We start from the raw sequence: 27,388 nt of genomic DNA, 5'->3' as shown, positions 1-27,388 counted from the left end.
CTCCCCAAATCTCCTCTTCTGATTCAAAGGATTAAAAAAAACGATTCTCACGCACAGCATTTGAATTGAGGGGATTTTGGTCTGTCAATTTCCGATTGATTGATTTGATTTGATGGGGTTTTCTTTATAGCCTCTCTCTGAATATTTGAGATTCCCGGAGGAGTTCTTCACTGGATTCGTGTATAGTTTTCTGGGAGTTTCTTGCCGTGGAGGTTCGAGAAAAAATATTGAAAAGACTTGATGTTGATTTTATGATCTGGGTTCTTTTTAAATCTGTTCTCGAATCTTGGGTGATTGTTACTGATCCAATTTTCCCATTTTTCAGATGAAATTTTATTGGGTTTTTTTATTTCTTCGATTGGTTCATGATTGAATGTATAAATCTGCAGAAATTATGTTTAAAAGAGAAATCAGGATGGGTGGATCTAATGAGAATTTTCCGGGTACAATCAGGCCTTCAAACATTCAAGGTAATTTGAATATTCAAAAAGCTTAGCTCAAATTCAAAAACCTAAACCATTCTTTAGTTCTTGTTTATTTTCTTTTTCATTCATGTTAGAAGACATTGGAGTCTTTGATCTTATTTTCCATTAAACCCTAATCATATCGGGTTAATTGATCAAAATAATCTTTTTATGATGACTAGGAGTTGGGCAAAATAGGAGGGCGTTGAGTGAAATCAATAAGAATATCATAAGAGATCCTGTTTACCCCTGTGCTATACACAAAAGAGGTGTTTTGACAGAGTATGATTTTCGTAAAACTTCATTTTGGTTATTTTTTAATACATATTTGAATTCCACTGTTGATTTAATTTTTAATTCTTTATGTTGTTTAGGAAAAATGTTGCTGAAAATAAGAATCCTGTTATTCCGGTGCATCGTCCTGTCACCAGGTTTGTTATATCTCCTCTAGTACCCTTTTTGTCAAGATTTAAGTCTTTCTTGGTTTTAAGATAAGTGCTTGGATAGTGTGACTTAATTGTATAAAAACCCCATCGGAAATTTATACAATGCAAAGGCATGATCATCAAAAACCTTTATGCTAAGAATTAGCTTTTGGACATTGTTTTCCAATTCATATTCTTGGTTCCTGCTCAGAATGTTTGCTGCACAATTGGCTGGAAAAGATCATTATACATCAGCTGAGGTATGGTTTCATATAATTAACAAGAACTGAGGCTCACTAAGTTAGATGTTAACCGTGCCCCCTGATGATCGAACTGTGCTGTATTTTAGGAAATCAAGTCATCAATTCAACCAGGTGTGAGCCACAATCAATCTAAGGACTTCACAATTATTGATGCAGAGGACCAAACACCCATTGATGACGATGCAATGCCAATGTTTGTGCAGCACACAGAAGCAATGCTGGAAGAAATAGATGAGATGGTATTGATTTCTTTTTATTTCGGTACTTGCTATCAGTAAACTCGATTATTCTCACGTTCTAAATTGATCTAGGATGCGGAAGTTGAAATGGAAGACATCAATGAAGAGGAGACGATAGTTGACATAGACAGCTGTGATAAGAAGAATCCACTTGCCGTGACTGAGTATATTGATGATATATATGCTTATTACAAGAAGACAGAGGTGAAATATCTATCCATTTGTTTGATAATTAGAATACTTTTTAATATCAATCAAGTTAAATCGACGATAAATTGTGCAGTACAATCCCATTGTCTCTCTTGGATCGTTCACGTATAGGATATAGCATAACTGATTATATTTTATTTATGCATATATATAATTATAAATTTGTATAGGTCTATAGCAAACTTTTTGGAAAAGAAAAGCTGCGGCTCGGACATCCCTTCTGGCTCCATTTGTTTAAAAATTACTACTACTATTTTTTAATATCAATCTAGTTAAATCAACAAGAAAATGTTTCTTGGACTATTATTCTTGTGTACTCAACTAGTTTTGATCGGATGGAACTTGTACGAAACCTGTAAATTCAAGAATCGATATGGTATTCCATCGAGTTCAGCACGGAAAAACAAATATGTCTCATAATTTTCTTGGTCTATTTTTCGTGTGCGTGCAACAAATGTATATCCCTTTCTCCTATTGTCTGTCTTGTTCTTTTGATCCTGTGATCTTCATTACAGAGCTTAAGCTGTGTCCCATCAAACTACATGGAAAACCAATCTGACATTAATGAAAGAATGAGAGGCATTCTTATTGACTGGTTGATTGAGGTAATAAACTTGACTCCAAGTTGTGTCCTTGTTAAAAAATAAGAAGAAAGTACCGAGATAATTAACATTTTACGTTGTCCAAATAGGTGCATTACAAGTTTGAACTGATGGAGGAGACGCTATATCTAACTGTCAATCTCATAGATAGATTTCTAGCATTACAGTCGGTTGTGAGAAAGAAACTGCAGCTTGTTGGAGTGACGGCCATGCTTCTAGCTTGCAAATACGAAGAAGTTTCTGTTCCTGTCGTGGATGATCTTATATTGATATCTGACAGAGCTTACTGCAGAAAAGAAGTTCTTGATATGGTACAGCACTACCTACTCAAAAACAGAATCTGAATTTCAGTTTAAAAGGGCGATGAATCTTTTCCATTGATGTTGCTCATGACAAATGGTTTCTAATTTAATTGGCGACAGGAGAAACTGATCGTCAATACCTTACAATTTAATCTCTCTGTGCCTACGCCGTATGTTTTCATGAGACGTTTTTTAAAAGCCGCTCAATCCGACAAAACGGTTGGTTGAATCTAACTTAGTTTGGTTTTTCTAAGTCCACAACTCAATTACTTTCATGGTCTCACACCTTGTAACGTTTCTTTTTCCGAACTGGAACTAGTTGGAGTTATTATCCTTCTTCACAATTGAACTCTGCCTCGTTGAGAGTGAGATGCTCAAGTTCTCACCATCTTTATTAGCTGCTGCTGCCATCTACACTGCTCAATGTGCTCTCAACGGTTTTAGCCAGTGGAGCAAGACACTCGAAAAACATACAAGCTACATGGAACACCATCTTCTGTAAGTACAAACTACAAAACATTTTCCAACTACAAAACATTTCCATCTTTTCAAGTATATTTGGTCGGTGGATGTTTTGTAGGGGATGTGCAAAACTTATGGTGACTTTGCATACCAATGCTGGAACTGCTAAACTTACTGGTGTACACAAGAAGTACAGTACTTCAAAATATGGCTATGCTGCTAAGACTAAACCAGCTGTTTTTCTTATAGATGCAGCAGAGCCTTCGTGAGATTTTAGAATGCAGTAATTTGCTTATGCTTGTGAGTGCTGCAAACATGTGAGCAACATAAGTTGCATCTGGTTTGGTTCAAAAGAGTGCTGTTTGATTTCTGTGCATTTATATCCACATCAATTCTCTCTTTATTTTTGAAGAATATCAATTCTCTTTTTGATGCCCTTTAATAATATATGTGGGATCCAACGAAAAATTAATGGTCTTCACATGCATTGATAAATGTACACCCTTAGATGCATGGTAGTATCCTAATGTAGGATCTCATTTCCGCAAATTGAGACTCTAAAGTCTGAACTGTTGGAGCAAAGACATTACCCATAATAAATTTTTTTTTGTTAACTGATAAAACTAGACACAAAACTGAATGTGCGTAATTATTTTGCCTTCACACTGAAAAATAGCAAAACTAAGATCTACCACATGGAGCGCATTTTAGGCGACGTAGTTTAAATATACCCAAGAGAGCACAATAAACTAATGAATTTGCCAAGACTTTAAAAACTTAAAGCTGAAGATTAAAAGTTGCACTGAAAAGTTCGGTAGGAAAGGCAGTAATATGAAGCATACATACCACACATGTATGAGGAGAAAGCACTGTGAAGGAATTGGGATGGTTATTGAAATTTGTTTCATGGACACCAGGTATATACCTTCAGGCATTGTGAAGTGGTCTACTTTGTGCCCTACCTGTCGTAATAAAACCTGCGACGTCAAGACAATAGGAAGACTGGACACCATGTTACAAGAAGCAATTGCTGCATAAAGTGCTCCATCAAATGTTCCCCCAGTAGATTAGCTCTGTATATAATAGCAAATTATAACCTGATAAACATAACCTATTCTTGGAAATATCAGATTTTGCACCATGAAATTAGCAGGAAGTGGGTCTCTTTTGTATGATTTAGGCAATTCACTTGTGTTTAGAAATACCAAAAACATGAGTTAGCATAGAAACTATGGAAATCTCCAAATAATTGACACGTTTGGCATCTTCTTAAACATGCTGCATGACGTACAACTGGAAAGGGAAGGAGGTTTCTGTGTAAACAACCAGTTCCTTACCCTTCCAGGTCCACCGAATTCCCAAGCATCGCTGTCCAGGCCTACTCTATATTTTCCTGGCAAGTCACAACCAACTTTGTAACTGCACATCAATGGAATTGGAAGCTTCATGAAAAAGAGTAGAACAAACTTAAGTTTTGATTATCGACATTTATTTTCAAATTGTGTAAAAATCAGAATAATAAGGAAAATCAATAGTTTCTAAAAAGGTCTACATCACTTGATTCTAAGAAATCACTTAGGCAAGATGTTCCTACTAGGTGGAATTCTAAGTAGTCAATGCTTTCTAGTGCCATGTATTATCGACGTGTTTTTAATCATTTGAGATTGGTTGATACTAATTTCACACATTGTCCATCGGTTGATGAATGGGGTCAAGTTGAAAAAATATGCAAATTCCTTGAGATTCTCTATGAGACATCTTTGTTTTCTCGATTGAAATATCCTATTGTCTACCTTTACTTTCTTCGCGTCTTTACGGTTCGGTCAAAATTAAGCCAAGCCTTGAAAAGCTCTGAAGCATTCATGAGATCAACAACCAGCTGAATGTTTCAAAAATTTGGTAAGTACCGGAAAGATTATAACATTTTGTGTGCCATTGCTATTATAATTGATCACAGATTCAAGATGTAGTTTGTTGACTAAATAAGTTTCTTTGTTCGAGGAATATGGGTATTGCTTCCAAGCTAAGTACTAGCAGCACATCGTCAAGTTATCGTAGTGGCATTGATGATAATGCTTTTCTTACTCTTTTCTTACTCTAAATTCAGGCAGTGGATGCATTGATGTTTTGAAGGCACTGTTTTTTAGTTTTTTTGTTACCAATATTCCAATGCATTTCATTTATGGTATAGGAATTTGAATCCTTCTCTAGAATTCAGTGGTAGAGCTCAAAAGAGTCCATTGGAGATCTATTTGGAAAAACTGCAAATTGACAAAGTTACAAAATTTGATGTTCTCGTGTTATGGAAAACTCACCAATTTAGGTATCCTGAACTTGTACAAATGACCAGAGATATCTTGAGGGTTCTCATTTCTACAGTTTTCTTTTGAATCGGCTTTTAACACCGGTGGTAAGACATTTGACCAATATCGTAGTGCAATAAAGCCTGCTGTTGTTGAGGCATTGATTTGTTGTAGATATTGGTTAGTTGGACATAAACGTCAGTGGTTCGTCTTCTTTATTTTCATTTAAAGTCATTTGTTTTACTAATATATTTTGATGGATCGGTTCTAACACCTGCGAGGGTGCTTCAAACACAATATTCTCAATGAGTTGCAATAGCTCTTGTTCTAAGAATGTAAACACCGATGAATTAGATCGAGTTTGGTTATAAACCAAGTGAAAAATACTCGAAATAATCCTTCGTGAAGAAAGCTAATTAGTTTTAAAGCTTTTAACTTGTATAAGTTGATTAACTGATGTAAGAGGGATCGGTTCTGGTTTATATCAGCTCAGTTATGGGCAGAACTGAACTGATATCTGCTGAACTGATCAAATCAATTAAGAACAAGAACAAGCAGTTAAACAGAAATAACACAAGATATGTTTATGGATGTTCGGAGACTTCAACTGCTCCTACGTCATCCCTTTTACCTCCTCGGGTAGGATACACTAGAAGACTTTGATTAATTACAACAAGTGTAATAACCCACTCAGCTTAGGACTTACACCACTGTCTAACTGTACTCCTAGTCTAGACTGAAGGCAACACCTTCCAGCCAATACTTGTTTAACATTTGTATGTCAAAGACTATATACACAAGTTTTACGTCTTTGTGCAACTCTCACTCAACTGATCTTTTAAGCTCTACTATCTAATATATGTGAGTGATGGTGTGTGAATGTGTGTGAGAACTGAACAATAAATACACCGGGAAGGTGTTCTCATACACTGAGGGAAAAGAGCTTCTATACTAAGCTGATAACTCGTTGAAGTGTTCTCTCACAACTGGGCTGATTCTTCATGTAAACTGATAAGAATTTTAGCGTGCCCTTCTTCTTCACATACTCTTGTAGTTCTGTTGTCTTCACTGATCTTCATCTTCTATTTATAGGCGCAAAGTTTGATCATACAGTGAGACTCAATTATTGTATCCGTTGCATTTTGAATCCGTTCCTCGATATTTGTCTTGTACTTTCCGACAACCATTCTGGAACGTATTGGGTTTAAACACCGATGCAACGTCTATTATTGTCGTTTGACTGGACAATTGCTTTTGTACCTTTGTGTACAACTGAATTCTATTGAATAAGCTTGTCGTATTCTGCAACTGATTGATTCCAACTGATGCTCCGAACTGGTCATCTGAACTGATCTTCAGTTGGCTGGTAAAATCAGTCGACTCGTCAGTTGAGCTCTTCATCAATTGAACTCTTCATCAGTCGGCCGGGCTTCTGAAGGTCTTCTGCTGAACCCCCTATCAGCTGGACAATCAGTTGAATTGGTTTACGATTCATCAGTTGAGCTGGTTCAGTTCGATTAATCAGATGGTACATTCAGTTTGCATTCTTCGATAGCTTCAGTTACGTTCAGCTAATTGCACACTTAGGTAAATTCATTAGTAACAAAATAACAAGTTTTGTTAACATCAAAATCAAGATTGTGAACATGAAATGTTCAAACATATTTTTTGTAGGAACTAATGAGGTGGGATTAGATGATTTGACTGAAATTATTATGAATTTGTTCATAAATGAGGATGGTAGATCAAATAATATTGTTGCAACAGATGAATGATGATTCTAATGTTGCTATGATGCTGTAGCAGGTTTGAGTTAGTCGAATACCGACCTTCATTTTGATATGTCGAAGCTTTAGGAATATGTTTTGCTGACCATGGTCGGGCATGATGTTGTGGCAGGTTTGATTTGGGGTTGGATTAATTTTCTAGTGATGTTTCATTCCCCTGACACAATCAATCAAATTTAACTGGATTTGTGATGAATTATCATGTTGTTACTCTCTTACTCACTGGATCAGAAGTTATTATAATTTCAAAATATTAGCAAGAAGCCAAGAAATACATGTTTTTCATGTAAACATCCTTTATATCATATGAAAAAATGGCACATATGGCAGGATAAGAGTTCTATTATAAATATTATTTTATTTAAAATCTACTCGTAACAAACGTTGATGATTAAAAATATTAAAGATACATGCGTGTTCTTTCTTAACAAAATTCCTATCTTTTACACAGTTAGAAATTTTTGTAATGCACTTGCTTCAACCCAACTCGAAGCCACTTGAATTGACGCCCCTAATTGACAAATACACATTTCAGGCCAAAATTTGAATTATTTATTGTCAAGATGAGCATGAGTGATATCTATGCACCACCTTGAGGAAGAGGTGTAGCAAAAGTAGAAACATACATTGTAAATAATCGAAAGATTTAATTGGGAATTTTTTTTTTTTTATAAGATTGAAGTGTGTCAATGAGTTGATTGTATAACCCATAATTGTAGGAATATTATGGCTCATTTAGTCCATTAATTTAATCATTTTGTATTGTAAAAAGTGTGTCGTCAAAGCATAAAATATCTTCAGAATTCTTCCTCAATTTCATGGCTACTGCTCAATTTTTTTCAGTTGAAATAGTCTGGATGAAAAAATATAATTTCGTGAAATTAATGTAGACAAAAAACTCGTCAAGCAGTTTTGAACTTTAACATTCAAAAATTCCCACACAAAGGCTAAAATAGCTTACTTTTATTCCATATTTACCTAGTGAAAATCTCAAGTAGAAATATTATACCAATAGTACCATCATAATCTATGTTTATCATTTAAATTAAATCCATGTTCAAAGAAAGCTCAACACCTGGTTCCAACTTTTTGTTGCTGAGATCCGAAAATTAATGAATAAAAAAATGAAAGATAATATGACTTGAGAGTATTAATTATTGTGGAGATAATTGTGGAAAAGTACACCCTTCATCAGATCAGTGAATGACAGTATCAACAATGGTTTTGTTACACTGAATTCCAGCACTAGAAAATAAGAATACAGACAATGACATACTTTTCCACGAGCAATAATACTTTTTGGGGTTAAGATTCTGCTGTTCGCTACATATTTTTGAGGTCTAAGGTTGTCTCCTTTTGGTTGTTGTGACGTGCTGGAGCTGCCACTAACTGAGGCCTGGAAGGTATTGTACAAGAAGTTCATGTTAATGTTCATAAATAATTGAATAAAATAGTAATTGCAGGCTTCTCAATTAAAACAGAAGAAAGACTCATGTTATTTTTTCTTGTCTAGTTAAAATGGCATATATAAACATAAATAAATCTAGAAAACCAAAGTAACTAGATATTGTAATTGTAAATATAACATTTTAGCTTGAGCGAGTTAGCAAGCGAGAAAAAACACGAAGTAAATTTATTGTCCCAACTTCTCATGTTGTAAACATACTATGTTTTCTTGGTGGACCTTTTTTGTGCCTCACATTGTCGGAAATTAATGCATTATTGATGGAAAATGGTGGTTGATTGGAGATTGGTGATTGGTGGCTATCATAAAGACAACCACAATACGCGTAGGGAGGGAGCTCTATCCTCCCCTCATTCCAATCATCCCATTTTCAAGTTATTCTCTCAACTCAATACATTCTTATTTGAAAACTTAGTTCTATTGTAAAGATCATACTCCTAAATTCATTTAATTTACACTAGATTTTTTCTTCCTAAACTGTAGAACCCGTAAAATCAGTAGACGTATAAGCCATGCATAATTCTAGATTTTTAAATTTAATTAATTTCATTGCATGATTATTTTTTTTATGCATTTATTTGAAGTTAATTATTTATTTATTCAGTTCAGTAGTTGATTTTCAGCATTTCAGTTATTTCAGTGAGGCCGGACCGGAGTTGGAGTTTAGAGATAAATTTAAGATTTCAGAAAATATTTCCAGAATTTATTTTAGCTAGCAAGTAAGTTAATTTAAGTTAAAAAGGAGGTTTGAGGATTTATTTTAATTATTTGAGGTGAGTAGAAAAATTAGTTCATTTAAGTTCTTAATTAAGGAATTAGTTCACTAAATTAATTAAAAGATTAGTGAGGCTTTTAAAGGTTAGTGATTTACTAAGTATTTAACATTCCCCTTCATTTTTAATTGCAAGAATCGGCCACCCCTTGGAGATGCAACAATTAATTGCCAACACATCACCCTTTGACCCTTTCTTAGTAATTAATTAGTAGGATAATCCCTCCCATTTGTTTAATATCATTTAATTAATTAGAAAGCTTATCCTAGTCTAAGTTTGCATGGAGAATCGGTCAACATACTCTAGAACCACCCAAGAAGATTTGTTATCAAACAACAAAAATTCAAATTTTGAAAGTTGGAGACCAAGTCTTGCATTGTGTCCACTATATTTGCAACCATTCCCTCACTCCCATAACAACTCATTCACACTCCCTCCCCACCGAAATCCAGTCCATTTTCAGTAGAAAAAAACGTGAGCAACATCTAGGGAATAAGGGAGAAAACCGACAACTAAAGAGAGCAAGAGAAGCCACTCCGTCTCCGTGCCGCGTCGTCGTCTCTTCATTTCGTTGTTCATTAAAACGAAACCAAGGCATGTCTATGTTCTTTTCCAAACCTCAATCAAGTCCTATAGTATTTTTATAGCATCTCATAGTCACGATTTTACAGCATGAAACCGATTTTTATTTGACAGCAACATCATTAAAAATTCTGTGCAGATTTTGTTCTTGTGCCCTTCACGTTTTCTGTTGGTTTGTGAGTTTCAGGGAATGGTTCGACTCCAGGCTTCCAAGGCTGCATCTAGGCATGTAGTAGGATGTATTAAGACCACTTTGGTCCAGTCTTTCAGCCCCCATGATGCCTAGAAATCGAGATAACAGCAGCTCCCCCTTGCTGCCATTTTTGCTCTTCGAATATTTCAGTTTTGCTGTCATGGGAAGAGATCTGATCTTGGCTGCCCCAGGGGCCTATAGCCATGGTTAGATCACTTCCCTAGCATGTCTAAGACGTGATTAAGTCACCCTTTTGGTGGCTTGGTCCATGGCTCCTCGGTTTTAAATAAAAACATGACAGCAGCCCCTCCCCTTTCTTGGCCCCTTCATTTTGACAGCACTTGTGTTTCGGTTTTGGGTTGGCTTGGTGTGGATCTGGCTTGGCCTTGTGCCCTTAGCTACGGTTCATACCACACCCCAAGATGTCTAGGTCGTGCCATGGTCCATTAATGGCCACTGGAACGACGCAAGATAACCCACGAAACAAGAACAGCCCACACTCCCCTTCTCGGCCCTTCGAATTTCAGCATATGCATTTCGGTTTTTGGTTGCTTGGTATGGATCTTGTTTGGCCTATGGCCCTTAGCCACGGTCCATACCACACCCCTAGATGTCTAGGTCGTGCCATGGTCAATAAAATGGCCACTGGAACGACGAGAGACAGCAATCAAAGCAGCACACTTCCCACGCGCAGAATTGTGCTCGGCTGGGATGATTGGTTTGTTTCATGGTTGGTTCGAATTGTGGCTGGTCTTGTGCCCTTAGCCATGGTTCAAATCCTTCCTTGGGATGTTGGTAAGGGTCCCTGGTCGGTGGTGCAAGCCCCAATGGCCGGCGGACTCGAAAACGACGCAAGAAAAGCGCATGCACAGCTGCTGGAATTTGACAGCAAGCTTCTGCGTCGGTTCGGAGGTCCGTTCGAGTTCTCGGTCGGGTTTTAGCCTATGGCCTTGGACTGGACAGTGCCCCATTGAGTTAGGAAGATCATGTTTTTGACCGTTCGTCATTCGGATCATTTTTGAGGTCGTACGAGAATTTACGGTGCGACGTGCCAAATTGACTCTCGAAAGAGCGTTTCACGTTTTGGCCTCCGTTTCACATGAATTCGACCCTCATCATTTTAGGAGCATATTTTCAGTATGTTTAGCGTATTTTAATCATGACGTGATTACGGTTCAGTGTTGGTTCGGGTTGGTTCGGAGTCATGATTAAAATACGGAGTCGTTAAGCGTAATTGTCAAAATTTTCAAACGTTAGTGCATCATTCATCCAAGAAAAAAATCTATTGCATATTTTATGGCATATTTAGGTCGCAGCGAGCCTGGGGACGATCCATTCCAGTTGGTAAAATTTCAGGATATTTTCATTATCGTCAGTTAATTATTTTACGTGCATGAAAACAGAAAAATGATTATTTTTGAGATTTATGCGATATGTCTTGTGGTTCATTCACTATGTGGGAGCATTATTATTATTTATACGGTCGCCAGTGACCGCTCAGTTCAGGTTGGTACCATCGGGTCTTCAGTGACCGCTCAGTTCAGGTTGGTACCATCGGGTCTTCAGTGACCGCCAGCTCAGTTCCAGGCTCCCCGGTAGTCAGTTACCGATCAGTTCAGCTTAGTGCAGTGGCCACAGGCGTAAAACATAATCTGAACAGAAAAGTTTTATCAATTATTTCAGTGCAGGCTCCAAGGAGCAATTATTTTCACTGTGATTATCAGTTCATGCACGTATTATAATTGCTCAGTACAGATTATTTTCAGCATGTCACATGGCATGATATTTTATCCCATGCATATTTTACTCCAGATTTTTTACTCGTTACCTGCGATATATGCATGCTGAGTCTTTAGACTCACTAGACTTGATTGTTGTAGGTACTGATGAGGTCAGGGCCGAGGGCGGGGACCAGTGAGCCAGCTTGGGTCGGCAGTAGTGGCACCCGAGGACCTCAGTGCAGCAGTGTTTATTTTATTCCGCAAACAAATTTTTATCAGTCATTGGATATTTTTTTTTAAATTGTTATTGTTGGCAAACAATTATTTTCTTCCGCTGCAACCTTTTTGAAACATTGAACTTGATTCACCAGTTGATTTTATGAATGAGGCCATTTAAGTTCTTTTAAAAAGAAAATTTTTAATTTTCCGCAAATTTTAAAGCAAGAAGTTTTAGGGCCTTTACAATTGGTATCAGAGCGGTGGTTCTGTATAGGGTTTCACTACTACTAACTGCGAGAAGCTCACGAAGCCACGTCTTCGGTCTGTAAGTTTTCAGTTCAGCATTTTATTTCAGCAATTATTTAAAGCATGAATTTATTTTGTCAGCATGCTTCCAGACATTCAGTATTTCAGTAGACAGTTATAATAAATTATGGAATTATGCATGTTAGTTACGTACGGGTTATGTATGGAACAGTATGCCCCCTAGACGCCAAGTTGGACGCCCGAGAGGTGGTGGCGAGCACCGTCGCGAGGGCGATGATCAGAGACAAGAGAGGCAGACACCTCCTCCTCCTCCTCCACCGCCCCCACCGGACATGAATGCCCAGATGTTAGCTGGGATGACTCAGTTCTTCGCACAGTTTGCGGGGAACAATGCTGTGGTGACTAGGCCGACAGGGCCCGAGGCCGTCTATGAGCGATTTATGAAGATGCGCCCAAAGGAATTCTCCGGGACATCTGACCCCATGGTTGCCGAGGGATGGATCAAGTCCCTCGAGGTTATCTTTGATTTCATGGAGCTGGGAGACGCCGACCGAGTTCGATGTGCGACCTATTTATTTACTGGAGACGCCCGCTTATGGTGGGAAGGAGCGTCAGTAGCCTTGACTTTGGCTACACTTTCTTGGACCCGATTCACGGAGGTTTTCTACTCCAAGTATTTTGGTGAGGAGGTTCGCACCAGACTGACCACGGAGTTCATGAGTCTGAGGCAAGGGGATATGTCAGTTACGGAGTTTATCCGTAAGTTCGAGAGGGGCTGTCACTTTGTGCCCCTGATAGCAAATGATGCCAGAGCAAAGTTGATGCATTTTCTGGTGGGACTACGGCCGATCTTGCGCCGGGATGTTAGGGTATCTGACCCTGCCACTTATGAGATTGCCGTCTCCAAGGCCTTAGCCGCAGAACAGGATCAGCGGGATATTGAGAGGGACCGACAGGGCAAGCGCCCAGTCCAGGCACCACACCGCCCTCCTCCTCATCAGCATCAGCAGCAACATAAGAGGCCATTCCATGGGCCGCCTAGAAACAGAGGTCACCACCTGCAGCAGCAGCAACAGCAGCGGGGACGCCCAGCCCCGAGGACTCAGGAGTACCCAGTCTGTCCGAGGTGCTCTCGCCGCCATCCTGGAGCATGTATGGCTGGCTCAGGAAAGTGTTTTAAGTGTGGCAGTCCAGACCACATGTTGCCACATTGCCCGCAGAGGAATCTGCCTACTCAGGGCCGAGTTTTCGCTCTCCATGCCGCGGAAACCAACCCTGAGACCATGTTATTGACAGGTACCTTTAAGCTTTAAGTTATCATTGAAATTCCGTGTTTTGACTATCGGGAGTAAGATTTGAACATAGAACCACGATAGGATTGCATGCTCTACTTAGTGATATTTTCGGGACTTAGTTAGAAGAACTTTGACCTTTGCATGTCTATAAGCTTAGCTCTTGTGATCGTTGGGTTCTGCTTAGTATTCCGAACTTTCAGGGAGAATTTTCATAGCCGGCAAAGCTACCAAGGCCTTGATAGATTCAGGGGCCACTCACTCGTTTATATCGGAGGTCTTTGCAAACTTTCTGAAGATCAAGACCATTGGGCTAGACATAGCCTTTTCAGTAGTGTTGCCGTCAGGCGAGGAGATGGCAGCCACCAATGTTATCCGAGATATAGACCTTGAGCTGCACGGTAAGCTTGTATATGCGGATCTGATTTTGCTACCGATGCCGGAATTCGACATCATCCTAGGGATGGATTGGCTACTGAAGAACAGAGTGTTGATAGACTTCCAGCGGAGATCTGTTCTTGTCCGACCGCCTGGAATGGAGCAGTTCTTATTTGAGCCGGACAGGTACTTTTCGTTACCGCGCATTATTCCATATGTTCAGGCTAGGAAACTCATGCATAGAGGGTGTCGAGCATTTCTAGCGACCTTTTTAGCTGTCCCCGAGGAACCCAGCCAGTCAGCCTCTGATGTTCCGATTGTCAGAGATTTCTTAGACGTTTTTCCCGAAGACGTCTCTGGTTTGCCACCCGAGAGAGAGGTGGAGTTTTCCATCGAGCTTATGCCAGGTACGGCTCCGATCTCCAAAGCGCCGTACCGTTTAGCACCGACAGAGATGGCAGAGCTTAAGAAGCAGATTCAGGAACTTCTCGACAAGGAGTTCATTCGCCCGAGCTTTTCAGCATGGGGCGTGCCGGTCTTGTTTGTTAAGAAGAAGGATGGCTCGATGAGGCTTTGCATTGACTATCGAGAGTTGAACAGGGTTACAGTTAAGAACAAGTACCCACTACCGAGGATTGAGGATCTGTTTGACCAGTTGCAGGGAGCTTCGATTTTCTCCAAGATTGATCTGCGTTCTGGTTATCATCAGTCGAGAGTGAGAGATGCTGATGTCTCGAAGACAGCTTTCAGGACTCGTTATGGTCACTACGAGTTCCTTGTGATGCCGTTCGGTCTGACGAATGCGCCATCGATCTTCATGGATCTCATGAATCGCGTATTTCAGCCATACCTCGACCAGTTTGTGATAGTGTTCATAGATGACATACTCGTCTACTCCAAGAGTCGGGAGGAGCACAGCAGGCATCTGACCACAGTGTTGCAGACATTGCAGAAGCACAAACTATTCGCGAAGTTCAGTAAATGCGAATTCTGGTTAGAAAAGGTGGCGTTCCTAGGCCACATCGTCTCCAGCAGTGGCATCGAGGTAGACCCCGCAAAAGTTGCAGCAGTCAGAGATTGGGTTGTGCCTCAGAATGCATCCGAGATCCGCAGTTTTCTTGGGCTGGCAGGATATTACAGGAAGTTCATTCAGGGATTCTCATCCATTGCCGTTCCACTCACAGCACTGACAAAGAAGAATGTGAAGTTTGTGTGGAGCGATGAGTGCCAGAAGAGCTTCGATACTTTGAAGCGAGCTCTTATTTCAGCACCAGTTTTGGCCACACCGTCAGGACCCGGCGAGTTCGTTCTTTATACCGATGCTTCGAAGCTCGGTCTTGGCGCAGTATTGATGCAGCATGGAAGAGTGATAGCATATGCTTCTCGACAGCTGAAAATCCACGAGAAGAACTACCCCACCCATGATTTGGAGTTAGCGGCCGTAGTCTTTGCTTTGAAGATTTGGAGGCACTATCTGTATGGAGAGAAATGCCAGATATTTACCGACCACAAGAGCCTCAAGTATTTCTTTACGCAGAAGGAGCTGAACATGCGTCAGAGGCGTTGGTTGGAGCTTGTGAGAGACTACGATTGTGACATTAGCTACCACTCGGGTAAAGCTAATGTAGTTGCGGATGCTTTGAGCAGAAAGGTCGCAGTGATGGCTCATTTGACTATGCAGAAACCTCTTCAGATTGAGATGCAGAGGTTCGGTCTTGAGACTTATCCTCGAGGTAGAGTTCCTCGTCTATCTACCTTGACCATTCAGTCTTCTCTTTTGGACCGTATTCGCAGTGGTCAGGCCGCAGATGAGCAGTTGGCACAGTGGAAGGAGAGAGATGAATCCAAGGGCAGTGTCTTGTATACAGTCAGCGACGGTATTGTGAGATACCGAGATAGGATATGGGTTCCTAACAGTGATTCTATCCGAGCAGACATCTTATCAGAGGCCCATATGTCCCCGTACTCCATTCACCCTGGGAGTACGAAGATGTACAAAGATCTGCAGCTATTGTATTGGTGGCCAGGGATGAAGAAGGACATCAGGCGTTTTGTATCCGAGTGCCTGACTTGCCAGTTAGTGAAGGCCGAGCATCAGAGACCAGCAGGTTTGCTCAAGCCTCTTCCTATTCCCGAGTGGAAGTGGGAGAACATTACCATGGACTTTGTGACTGGATTGCCGAGGTCAGCCAGAGGATCGAATGCCATTTGGGTGATTGTAGATCGTCTTACCAAATCAGCGCACTTCTTGCCTATTAAGACGACTTTCACCATGGTTCAGTATGCAGAGTTGTATAACCGGGAGATAGTCCGACTCCATGGCATTCCAGTTTCTATCGTATCCGACAGAGATCCCAGATTCACTTCCTCATTTTGGAAGAGTTTGCATTCGACTTTGGGTACGAAGTTGCTGTTTAGCACAGCTTTCCATCCGCAGACAGATGGGCAGTCGGAGCGAGTTATTCAGATTTTGGAGGATCTTCTTCGCGCTTGCGTCATTGATTTCTCTGGGAGTTGGGAGTCGAACTTACCATTGGTAGAGTTCACCTATAACAACAGCTTCCAGTCTTCCATTGGTATGGCACCGTATGAAGCTTTGTATGGCCGTAAGTGTCGATCTCCTGTTCATTGGGATGAAGTAGGAGAGAGAGCAGAGTTGGGTCCAGAGATTGTTCAGCAGGCAGCAGAGGTAGTAGCCAAGATCCGTGATAGGATGAGGACTGCTCAGAGCCGGCAGAAGAGTTATGCCGATCAGCGGAGGAGAGACTTACAGTTTGCAGTGGGCGACCATGTCTTCGTGAAAGTGGCACCTATGAAGGGTGTCATGAGGTTCGGAAAGAAAGGGAAGCTCAGTCCGAGATTTATTGGACCGTTTGAGATCATCGACAGAGTTGGGACGCTAGCGTATCGTGTGGCTCTTCCGCCGAATCTGGCCGGAGTACACAATGTCTTTCACGTCTCCATGCTGAGAAAGTACATGGCGAACCCTTCGCATGTGCTGAATTTTGAGCCGTTGCAGCTTGCTCCGAACTTATCTTATGAGGAGAGACCCGTGCAGATCCTAGACAGACAGGAGAAGAAGCTTCGGAACAAGCTGGTTAAGCGAGTCAAAGTCAAATGGCTCAACCATTCAGAGGAGGAAGCTACATGGGAATCTGAGTCAGAGATGAGGGAGCGTTACCCCGAGTTGTTCGGTGAGTTCTAATTTCGAGGACGAAATTTCTTTTAAGGGGGGAAGGATTGTAGAACCTGTAAAATCAGTAGACATATAAGCCATGCATAATTCTAGATTTTTAAATTTAATTAATTTCATTGCATGATTATTTTTTTTATGCATTTATTTGAAGTTAATTATTTATTTATTCAGTTCAGTAGTTGATTTTCAGCATTTCAGTTATTTCAGTGAGGCCGGACCGGAGTTGGAGTTTAGAGATAAATTTAAGATTTCAGAAAATATTTCCAGAATTTATTTTAGCTAGCAAGTAAGTTAATTTAAGTTAAAAAGGAGGTTTGAGTATTTATTTTAATTATTTGAGGTGAGTAGAAAAATTAGTTCATTTAAGTTCTTAATTAAGGAATTAGTTCACTAAATTAATTAAAAGATTAGTGAGGCTTTTAAAGGTTAGTGATTTACTAAGTATTTAACATTCCCCTTCATCTTTAATTGCAAGAATCGGCCACCCCTTGGAGATGCAACAATTAATTGCCAACACATCACCCTTTGACCCTTTCTTGGTAATTAATTAGTAGGATAATCCCTCCCATTTGTTTAATACCATTTAATTAATTAGAAAGCTTATCCTAGTCTAAGTTTGCATGGAGAATCGGTCAACATACTCTAGAACCACCCAAGAAGATTTGTTATCAAACAACAAAAATTCAAATTTTGAAAGTTGGAGACCAAGTCTTGCATTGTGTCCACTATATTTGCAACCATTCCCTCACTCCCATAACAACTCATTCACACTCCCTCCCCACCGAAATCCAGTCCATTTTCAGTAGAAAAAAACGTGAGCAACATCTAGGGAATAAGGGAGAAAACCGACAACTAAAGAGAGCAAGAGAAGCCACTCCGTCTCCGTGCCGCGTCGTCGTCTCTTCATTTCGTTGTTCATTAAAACGAAACCAAGGCATGTCTATGTTCTTTTCCAAACCTCAATCAAGTCCTATAGTATTTTTATAGCATCTCATAGTCACGATTTTACAGCATGAAACCGATTTTTATTTGACAGCAACATCATTAAAAATTCTGTGCAGATTTTGTTCTTGTGCCCTTCACGTTTTCTGTTGGTTTGTGAGTTTCAGGGAATGGTTCGACTCCAGGCTTCCAAGGCTGCATCTAGGCATGTAGTAGGATGTATTAAGACCACTTTGGTCCAGTCTTTCAGCCCCCATGATGCCTAGAAATCGAGATAACAGCAGCTCCCCCTTGCTGCCATTTTTGCTCTTCGAATATTTCAGTTTTGCTGTCATGGGAAGAGATCTGATCTTGGCTGCCCCAGGGGCCTATAGCCATGGTTAGATCACTTCCCTAGCATGTCTAAGACGTGATTAAGTCACCCTTTTGGTGGCTTGGTCCATGGCTCCTCGGTTTTAAATTAAAACATGACAGCAGCCCCTCCCCTTTCTTGGCCCCTTCATTTTGACAGCACTTGTGTTTCGGTTTTGGGTTGGCTTGGTGTGGATCTGGCTTGGCCTTGTGCCCTTAGCTACGGTTCATACCACACCCCAAGATGTCTAGGTCGTGCCATGGTCCATTAATGGCCACTGGAACGACGCAAGATAACCCACGAAACAAGAACAGCCCACACTCCCCTTCTCGGCCCTTCGAATTTCAGCATATGCATTTCGGTTTTTGGTTGCTTGGTATGGATCTTGGTTGGCCTATGGCCCTTAGCCACGGTCCATACCACACCCCTAGATGTCTAGGTCGTGCCATGGTCAATAAAATGGCCACTGGAACGACGAGAGACAGCAATCAAAGCAGCACACTTCCCACGCGCAGAATTGTGCTCGGCTGGGATAATTGGTTTGTTTCATGGTTGGTTCGAATTGTGGCTGGTCTTGTGCCCTTATCTATGGTTCAAATCCTTCCTTGGGATGTTGGTAAGGGTCCCTGGTCGGTGGTGCAAGCCCCAATGGCCGGCGGACTTGAAAACGACGCAAGAAAAGCGCATGCACAGCTGCTGGAATTTGACAGCAAGCTGCTGCGTCGGTTCGGAGGTCCGTTCGAGTTCTCGGTCGGGTTTTAGCCTATGGCCTTGGACTGGACAGTGCCCCATTGAGTTAGGAAGGTCATGTTTTTGACCGTTCGTCATTCGGATCATTTTTGAGGTCGTACGAGAATTTACGGTGCGACGTGCCAAATTGACTCTCGAAAGAGCGTTTCATCATTCATCCAAGAAAAAATCTATTGCATATTTTATGGCATATTTAGGTCGCAGCGAGCCTGGGGAAGATCCATTCCAGTTGGTAAAATTTCAGGATATTTTCATTATCGTCAGTTAATTATTTTACGTGCATGAAAACAGAAAAATGATTATTTTTGAGATTTATGCGATATGTCTTGTGGTTCATTCACTATGTGGGAGCATTATTATTATTTATACGGTCGCCAGTGACCGCTCAGTTTAGGTTGGTACCATCGGGTCTTCAGTGACCGCTCAGTTCAGGTTGGTACCATCGGGTCTTCAGTGACCGCCAGCTCAGTTCCAGGCTCCCCGGTAGTCAGTTACCGATCAGTTCAGCTTAGTGCAGTGGCCACAGGCGTAAAACATAAACTCAACAGAAAAGTTTTATCAATTATTTCAGTGCAGGCTCCAAGGAGCAATTATTTTCACTGTGATTATCAGTTCAGCATGCACGTATTATAATTGCTCAGTACAGATTATTTTCAGCATGTCACATGGCATGATATTTTATCCCATGCATATTTTACTCCAGATTTTTTACTCGTTACCTGCGATATATGCGTGCTGAGTCTTTAGACTCACTAGACTTGATTGTTGTAGGTACTGATGAGGTCAGGGCCGAGGGCGGGGACCAGTGAGCCAGCTTGGGTCGGCAGTAGTGGCACCCGAGGACCTCAGTGCAGCAGTGTTTATTTTATTCCGCAAACAAATTTTTATCAGTCATTGGATATTTTTTTTTAAATTGTTATTGTTGGCAAATAATTATTTTCTTCCGCTGCAACCTTTTTGAAACATTGAACTTGATTCACCAGTTGATTTTATGAATGAGGCCATTTAAGTTCTTTTAAAAAGAAAATTTTTAATTTTCCGCAAATTTTAAAGCAAGAAGTTTTAGGGCCTTTACATAAACCATGTATAATTAATTCATCATAAATAAACTAACATAAATAATCAAATAAATGAATTTCAGAATATTCATAATCATTCATGCGGAATAAGTAAATAAAGCAATAAAAGTCTAAAATTCAACTCAATAAAGTCTAGCGCCTTAACAGTCTATAAATAAAAGCGAAAATCCATAAAATCGTCAAAAGTTTTTAACATATGCTGAATTTCTAGGTCATCGGTATGCACTGCGCCTCCATGATGACTCGATAGTCCGCATCTCACGACTCAACATCATCATTATCTGCAACCATTCAACCTAGTGAATCTAATGACTCAGCATTCTCAAACCTAATATAGCATGTACGTAAATATACAATCACATGCATAAAAATTACTTCTACTAAAAATAGATTTTTCAGGCAACTATGAACCTTAAAAAATATGCAACTTTTGAAATCATGCGTAGATATTAACATTTTTCATTTAAAATTATCATTTTTAGGTGAAGACCGATCCTCGAAAGTGACAATGTAACATTCATTCGATTGATCAATCTATAAACCATAGTATTAGGCCGTCAGGTTCAATGTCCACTTCTTTGATGATCCCATCGACAATCATAAAAATAAGGTCACCGTTCACTTTTTCAACGGATCCATTATCATTGAGATTCTGGCCTCCGTTTTCGATGATTCACTCTCTTTGTTATTGCAAGTTCTGTTCCCGTTTTCAACGGATCATTTACTATTTTTACGTCACGATCAATTCACATTCTTCAAAATATTTTCCTTTACTTTAATATTTCATATTACATTAATAACTTTCCATATTCTTTAAAATTTTCTAAAATTTATATAATTCGTAACGTCGTGATTGCTAAAAATAGCATATACGTGTAAATACGTTAAAACTTCTAAAAATAACATATATTATGCATATAATTTAAAAATTCTAAAAGTAACTTTTCACATAATGTGGAATTGTTTTAGGAAGTTGCAAACCGTGCTCGATTTTCCTCGAACCGACCGCCCACGATTCAACTATATACGTACTTGGACGACCTCGGACCTTGACTTAACAAAAACGACTAAATTTCAAAACTTTGAAAACACAAAAAAATATCCAATGGTTTGCAGTAAATTCGATCTTAGGATATACATTTAAAAAACGACTCAATTTGCTTACCGGATGACTCGTTTACCACCGTTTTTGGTAAAAACAAATGACCAAACTATCCTTCCGACTCGAACCAACCCGAGACCAGACCTTTACTAACATCCCAAGACTCAATATAAGATGTTGGAAGTTCCCAAGCCCAAGACAAAACCGAAACATGGATTAAATCTTTAACCTAGGCTCAATTCGTCCTTTTTTTGACACATTCAGGCAATTTACGACTCCAAACGAACCACAGCTCGAAACGACCCTGAACCAGGCCCTAGACCCCTTCCTTAGGCCCTAAACAAGACCCTGATCAGGCTCTTTCGGACTGTGGAACCCGTAAAATCAGACTACGTATTAGCCATGCATAATTACTATTATTTAAAAATTAAAATGATTTCTTTTATATTTAAAGCATTTTAAAAGTTGTTTAGTCATGATCATTTATTTTAATCGCATAAGTTTAGTTTTTATCTTTTCGGTTAAATAAGAGAGGCCGGACTGGAGTTGGAGTATTGAGATAAAGTTTAATAGTAAGAAAATGTTCCTAAATTTAATTTAAGACAAAGAATAAGTTATTTTAATGTAAAAAGAATGTTTAAGGATTTATTTAATTAATTAGAGATAGGTAGTAAATAAATTCTTTTATGTCCAATAATTTAATTAAAAGCTAAATTAAAATGTATGACCAATTGAGATAAGTTAATCTAGGCTTATTTTATTTAAAAAATTGTAACTTAACATGTTAGTAATTTATTTTAAGTTTAGACATGCACGCATGAAAATTGCTATCCTAACTTAATTTAATCATTTCACTAAAATACATAATAAGTGTTTAAAACTTTAAAGAGTTAAAATTCATAATTTAAGCAATATTTTACCTCCATTTAATTGCTAGAATTCGGCCACCTCCTTTAGAAATTTAAAAAAATTTGACAACTCACCAATTTTGATTCCCTTTCTTATCCTTTCTTGGGAAATAATTCCCTCACCTTTAATCAACAAAAATTAATAATTAAGCAATATTTCTACCCTTATTTGATAGCTAGAAGTCGGCCACTCACTCCTTCAAATCAAATCAAATCACACCTCATTTCCTCATCTCTCAAGCAACTAGGATAGAAAGAGTTGTAATTTCCATCCAACCTCCTCATTTAATTGGTAACCTTTCCCTCATTTTCCTAGACTTCCTCCCACCCCATTCTCTCGAAAATTTAGAGTAGATCAGCAGAGAAAAATCGTGAGAAGCAAGAAAAAAATAAGAGATAAAAGTAGAAAGAAAAAAGGAATTCCGTCTCCGCCGCGCCGTATTCGTCGTAGTGTTTGTTTTCTTTCGTAATCAAATTTCCAGGCATGTATATTTTATTCTTTTCTCTTCAATCAAGTCATATAATGATTTTTAAACATCACATGTACATGATTTAAAGGTCAAAACCGAAATTATGACAGAAACATTTCACAAAATTCTGCATAGATTTTCGGCTTCCACCCATACTTCACGGTTTTGTCTTGTTTTTGTGGTTTCAGGGGTTGGCTCGATTCCAGGCGCTCAAGGCTGCATCTAGACACATTATAGAGTGTGTTAGGAAGGTGTTAGCTCATGGGTTTAAGCCCTTCCACCCCAGCAACACGAAATGGACAGCAACTCCCCATAGTGCAGATTTGGGTCTCGATTTTCTTGGTGTGTTGTCTAAGGTATGTGTTCGAACCATGGCTGTCCTAGGGGCTGTAGCCATGGTTATAACCTTTCCTTAGCATGTCTAGGACGTGACCAAGATGGCCTTTCATGGCTTGGTTCAAAGTCCCATCGGTTTTCAAAACAAACAAGACAAGTGCCCCCTTCGATCCCTTTTTGTTTCCTGCATGAATGGTTTCGGCTTTTGGGGTTGGGTGGATCTTGGTTGGTTTTTTAGCCCTTAGCCATGGTTCACACAATACCTCATGATGTCTAGATCGAGCTATGGTCCATCATATGACCACTGGAATGACACGAGACAGCAAGCGACCCACACCATCGCACAACACAGAATTTGTTGGTGTCCTCGGTTTCAAGCGTTGGGTTGTCCTGGGTGTTGCTTGGACTGTGGTTGGCCTAGGGCCCTTAGACATGGTTCGAGCCACACCTTAGGATGTTGGTAAGAGGATCTGGTCAGTGGTTCAAGCCCCAATGGCCAATAGCCTCGTAAACGCCGCAATGGAAGCACAACAGCTGTTGCTGCATTTTTTTTATAGCAGTTTGGGCTTCGGTTCAGAGGCTTGTTTCGAGTCTTGGTTTGCTTTTAGCCTATGGCCTTGGACTGGACAGTAGCTCAATGAGTTAGGAAGGTCATGTTTTTGGCCGTTTGTGATTTGGTTAAGTTTAGAGGTCGTATGATAATTTACGGTGCAATGTACCAAAGTGACTCTCGAAAGAGCGTTTCATGATTTTGGCCTCCATACACAATTTTTCGTGTATTACAGCCCTTGGTATATATTTTCTATCATTTTAGGTTTATTTTAAACATGGCTAAACGATGGTTCAATGCTGGTTCGGGTTGGTACGAAGCCATGGTTGAATACTAAGTTTGTTGGGCGTAATTGTCTCGTTTTGGGTTCGGTTATGAAGTGTTGGTCAAGTTGAGATTATTTGCATGTGTCGCATGTTAGAATTAGGTCGCAGCGAGCTTGGAAACGATCCAACTTATTTGGTAAAAACAAGATTTTGATTATATTACGTGCATAAAAATAGAAAAAGTTTATTTTTGAGATATATGCGATATGTCTTATGCCCACCTCACGCTTATGGGATTATGCTTATGGGTTATTGCTTCACCCGGTGACTTACGACCGGTTCATGTTCATATATGGGTACAGATATCCAGTCCAAGGGCTATGATGATCTCTACTGCCCAGTATACTGTGGTTTAGTCTGATCAGACGTGCATGTTATGTTATGGGCCACTTGCGTAGAACATTATCTCAACAGAAAATTATGATATGCTATTTTATGACAGGGCTCTATCGAGCAAAAATTTTATGTATGATTTTCGGATATGCACGTATTTATAATTATCCATGTCACGATTTTCACCTTACGCTTACGACAAGATATTTTTATGTTACACGAAATTTTATGATATATTTACTTGTTATTCATGATATATGCATGCTGAGTCTTTAGACTCATTAGACTTGATTGTTGTAGGTACTGATGAGGTCAGGACCGAGGGCGGGGACTAGTGAGCTATCTTGGGTCGGCAGTAGTAGGAACCCGAGGACCTCATGTTTATCATCTACTATTTTTATTCAAACTCAGTTTTTACTTTGAAGAATTATTTTAAGTTAAGGTTTTGAAAACATTATTTACTTCCGCTGCTATTTTAAACATTAAATCTTTTATCAGTTTATTTATGGATGAGGCATGTTATTTATTTAAAGGGAAAATTTTTAAATTATTCCGCAAATTTTCAAATATGAAATACGGGGCTCTACACAGACCAGACAAACCATTCTCTAAACTCCATGCACCAGCAGGGCCCCAAACGTCTTCCTTGCGCGCAACCAGGGTTCTCATGTTACAGCAGCTACGGGAGCCTTTGGCTCGATTCTTTGTTAACACTAGACCCTCACCAGGACCCTAAGGCATGACCCTAGCCCCTAGACCAGCCCTTTACACGCCCCCTTAGACCCTAGGAACACCACGCACCAAAACAGCCTCTACACGACAGCTTGTGCACTCTCGGCCTCAGCTTTGCCCCAGCCCATCCAAGCCTTATCCAACCCCAACCAAGACCTACTTAGGACCATAAACCAATCCTCCAGACCATGGCTAGGACACATGAAGCCCTCATGACCGATGGAGCCCCAAAACCACACCCTTTCCTCTCTCGGCCTGCACGCCTTTGGTGTGCAGGGCTGAACAACCCCTTGCAGCTCTTGTTTATCTTTTGTCCCTTCAATTATCTTCTTAAACATCTAGAACAACCCTTGAATCCCTCGGTTTGCATCCATCCCTCAACAATTCTCAAAACGTTAACAAGATCTTGATGGAAACAAGAGATACACATGCATGAGATTTAAAACAATCACTTTTGTAAATTTTTCACACAACATCAATTGCATACAATATTATGGATTGAATGATGCATAAAGAAGGGTTCAAAACATACCTTGTTTCTTTATTCTTACGATATACGAGCGACGAGAGACGAACGGGACGCGAAAACTTCCTTCCTTCCTCTAGGGTTCGGCCACCTAGAGTCTTAGTGTGCATGTGTTTGCTGAAATTGTGCGAGGGACCTGAGTTTTTGTGGTGTCGGGTGGCTATGTTATTTAATTAAAAAATCATTAAGTTGCTAAGTGGGTTTTAGGTGTAGTTAAGGGCCCTAATTATTTTAATTAAATCTTTATTAATCTAAGTCCATTAAAGAATTAATTAAACCAATAATTAATCAACTAAAAAGTCCCAACAATATTTAAAAATATTTGGTGTCACTCGTTTTTTTTTATCATAAACCCGAAACTTCTTATTTTCTAGCAAAAGTTTGCTATTGATTAAGTTTGTCCTTTATTATAAATAAATTTGCCGCCTAATTTAGATGACTAGGTCCCAAGTTTCTAAAAATAGAAACCTTATAAAAATCGTCCCCGGTTCTCTCGTCTTTTGTCGTACATCACGTATTTGACTGTAGAAAGTTTAAATTCATAGTATTCGGTTAAATAACCATTAAATCATGTCAATACTTAAAATGTTTCTAGACCATTCTTTTAAATAACTTTCAAATAAATAGTGTGTTCGGGTTTTTGGGCGTTAAATCTATAATATTTGTGAGATGTTTTGTTCTCCTGTATTAGAGTGTGTGTTCTCTTTGGAAACACAGTGAGTAGTTGTACACCATAAAATATTATAGTGAAAATTCTTTTTATCTTGTCCTTGGTTTTTACCTTACCAATTTCAGGAGTTTTCTACGTAAATCTCGACGTTAAGCTTTTTTATTTTATTTTCATATTTATTATCTCAAGTTGCTGCAGTGGAATCAACCCACCTTCTTTTTTCGAGCTGAACTAGATATCAATTTGCAAGGTACCCAGACTTGAAGCTTTTCTCGATAAATTAGAATAGTGGATAGGCTAAAATAAATGAGTAAAAATAACTTTTGTTTTTCCTTAGTTCTTCTGCCGTACTATGAAATTCCTTTATGAAAAATCATACCAATTATTACAAGTGCTCATTTTCATCGAAATTATTTCATCCATTCAAAACTAATTCACAGAGAAAAAAAGAACAAAACAAAAAAAAAAAAAACAAAAAAACCAGCACCAACTCAACAAAATTTTCCATATTTTTAACTTCGTTCCCACTCAAACTTACAGTCTCCAAGAATTTTCCTCAATTTACTTCGGAATGAAAAAAATCTCCGCTACGACCAAATAAACTCAATGCAAACAAAAATTCGATCAAACGAAGACGAGAAATTGAAAGAAGAAACAAAGTAACGATTGATTACCGCTGATGAATCTTCACTTGAGAACCATCGTGCAGGCGCAGAGAGGAGATTGCACGAACTGTACATTTTCGTATTTCACCTAGATTTTAAGCTCGTATACGAACTGCAGAGAGGGAGGGGAAAACGAGAGTACGAGTAGGAACATTCCTAAGTTACACGGCATTCTCTCCACTCTCCTCTTTTTCCCCTCCCCGTGGTAACCAATTCCAGTGAACTTTCGCCCTTACCAGAGTGAATCAGAGGTCAATTGACATGATTGCCCTTATGCTTGTTCTGAGTTTAATTTTAGCTTGTAGCATGTATTAAAACAATTAAACCTAAAAATCTTTTAGAGAGCAAAGAGTTATATTCTAAAAATTACGAGCAATTGACTTTGGAAATAGTCTATTTTAATGTCCGAGTTTTAATCATCTCGATTACTCTTTGAAGTGAAAAAACTTCTAAAGTTTTGTGTGATAGACAATTGCTTGTGAAATATGTGCAGTGTAGTATTCG

The 27,388-nt window shown here is 39.4% G+C and overlaps 1 protein-coding gene and 1 long non-coding RNA gene across 2 annotated transcripts; one reads left to right on the top strand and one right to left on the bottom strand.

Annotated features, from left to right (window-relative positions):
- On the top strand, positions 1–3,403 carry LOC140827564 (cyclin-B2-4-like). The gene is made up of 12 exons (XM_073190261.1): positions 1–212; positions 390–470; positions 647–746; positions 839–895; positions 1,101–1,149; positions 1,239–1,391; positions 1,464–1,595; positions 2,117–2,206; positions 2,293–2,514; positions 2,626–2,724; positions 2,825–3,003; positions 3,086–3,403. The coding sequence occupies exons 2-12, from the start codon at positions 395–397 to the stop codon at positions 3,234–3,236; spliced, it is 1,308 nt and encodes a 435-aa protein (XP_073046362.1). The 5' UTR covers positions 1–212; positions 390–394; the 3' UTR covers positions 3,237–3,403.
- LOC140827565 (uncharacterized) lies at positions 2,390–27,109 on the bottom strand. The gene is made up of 3 exons (XR_012116990.1): positions 26,894–27,109; positions 2,646–2,982; positions 2,390–2,526 (listed from the first exon to the last, which is right to left on the bottom strand). It is a non-coding gene; the product is annotated as an uncharacterized lncRNA (long non-coding RNA).
- Positions 27,110–27,388: the final 279 nt, after the last annotated feature.

Source organism: Primulina eburnea, chromosome 3 (assembly GCF_022965805.1).
Source record: "Primulina eburnea isolate SZY01 chromosome 3, ASM2296580v1, whole genome shotgun sequence".
Taxonomy (NCBI): Eukaryota; Viridiplantae; Streptophyta; class Magnoliopsida; order Lamiales; family Gesneriaceae; genus Primulina; species Primulina eburnea.
The sequence above is the reverse complement of the archived record's forward strand: the minus strand, read 5'-3'. Positions and strand labels throughout refer to the sequence as shown.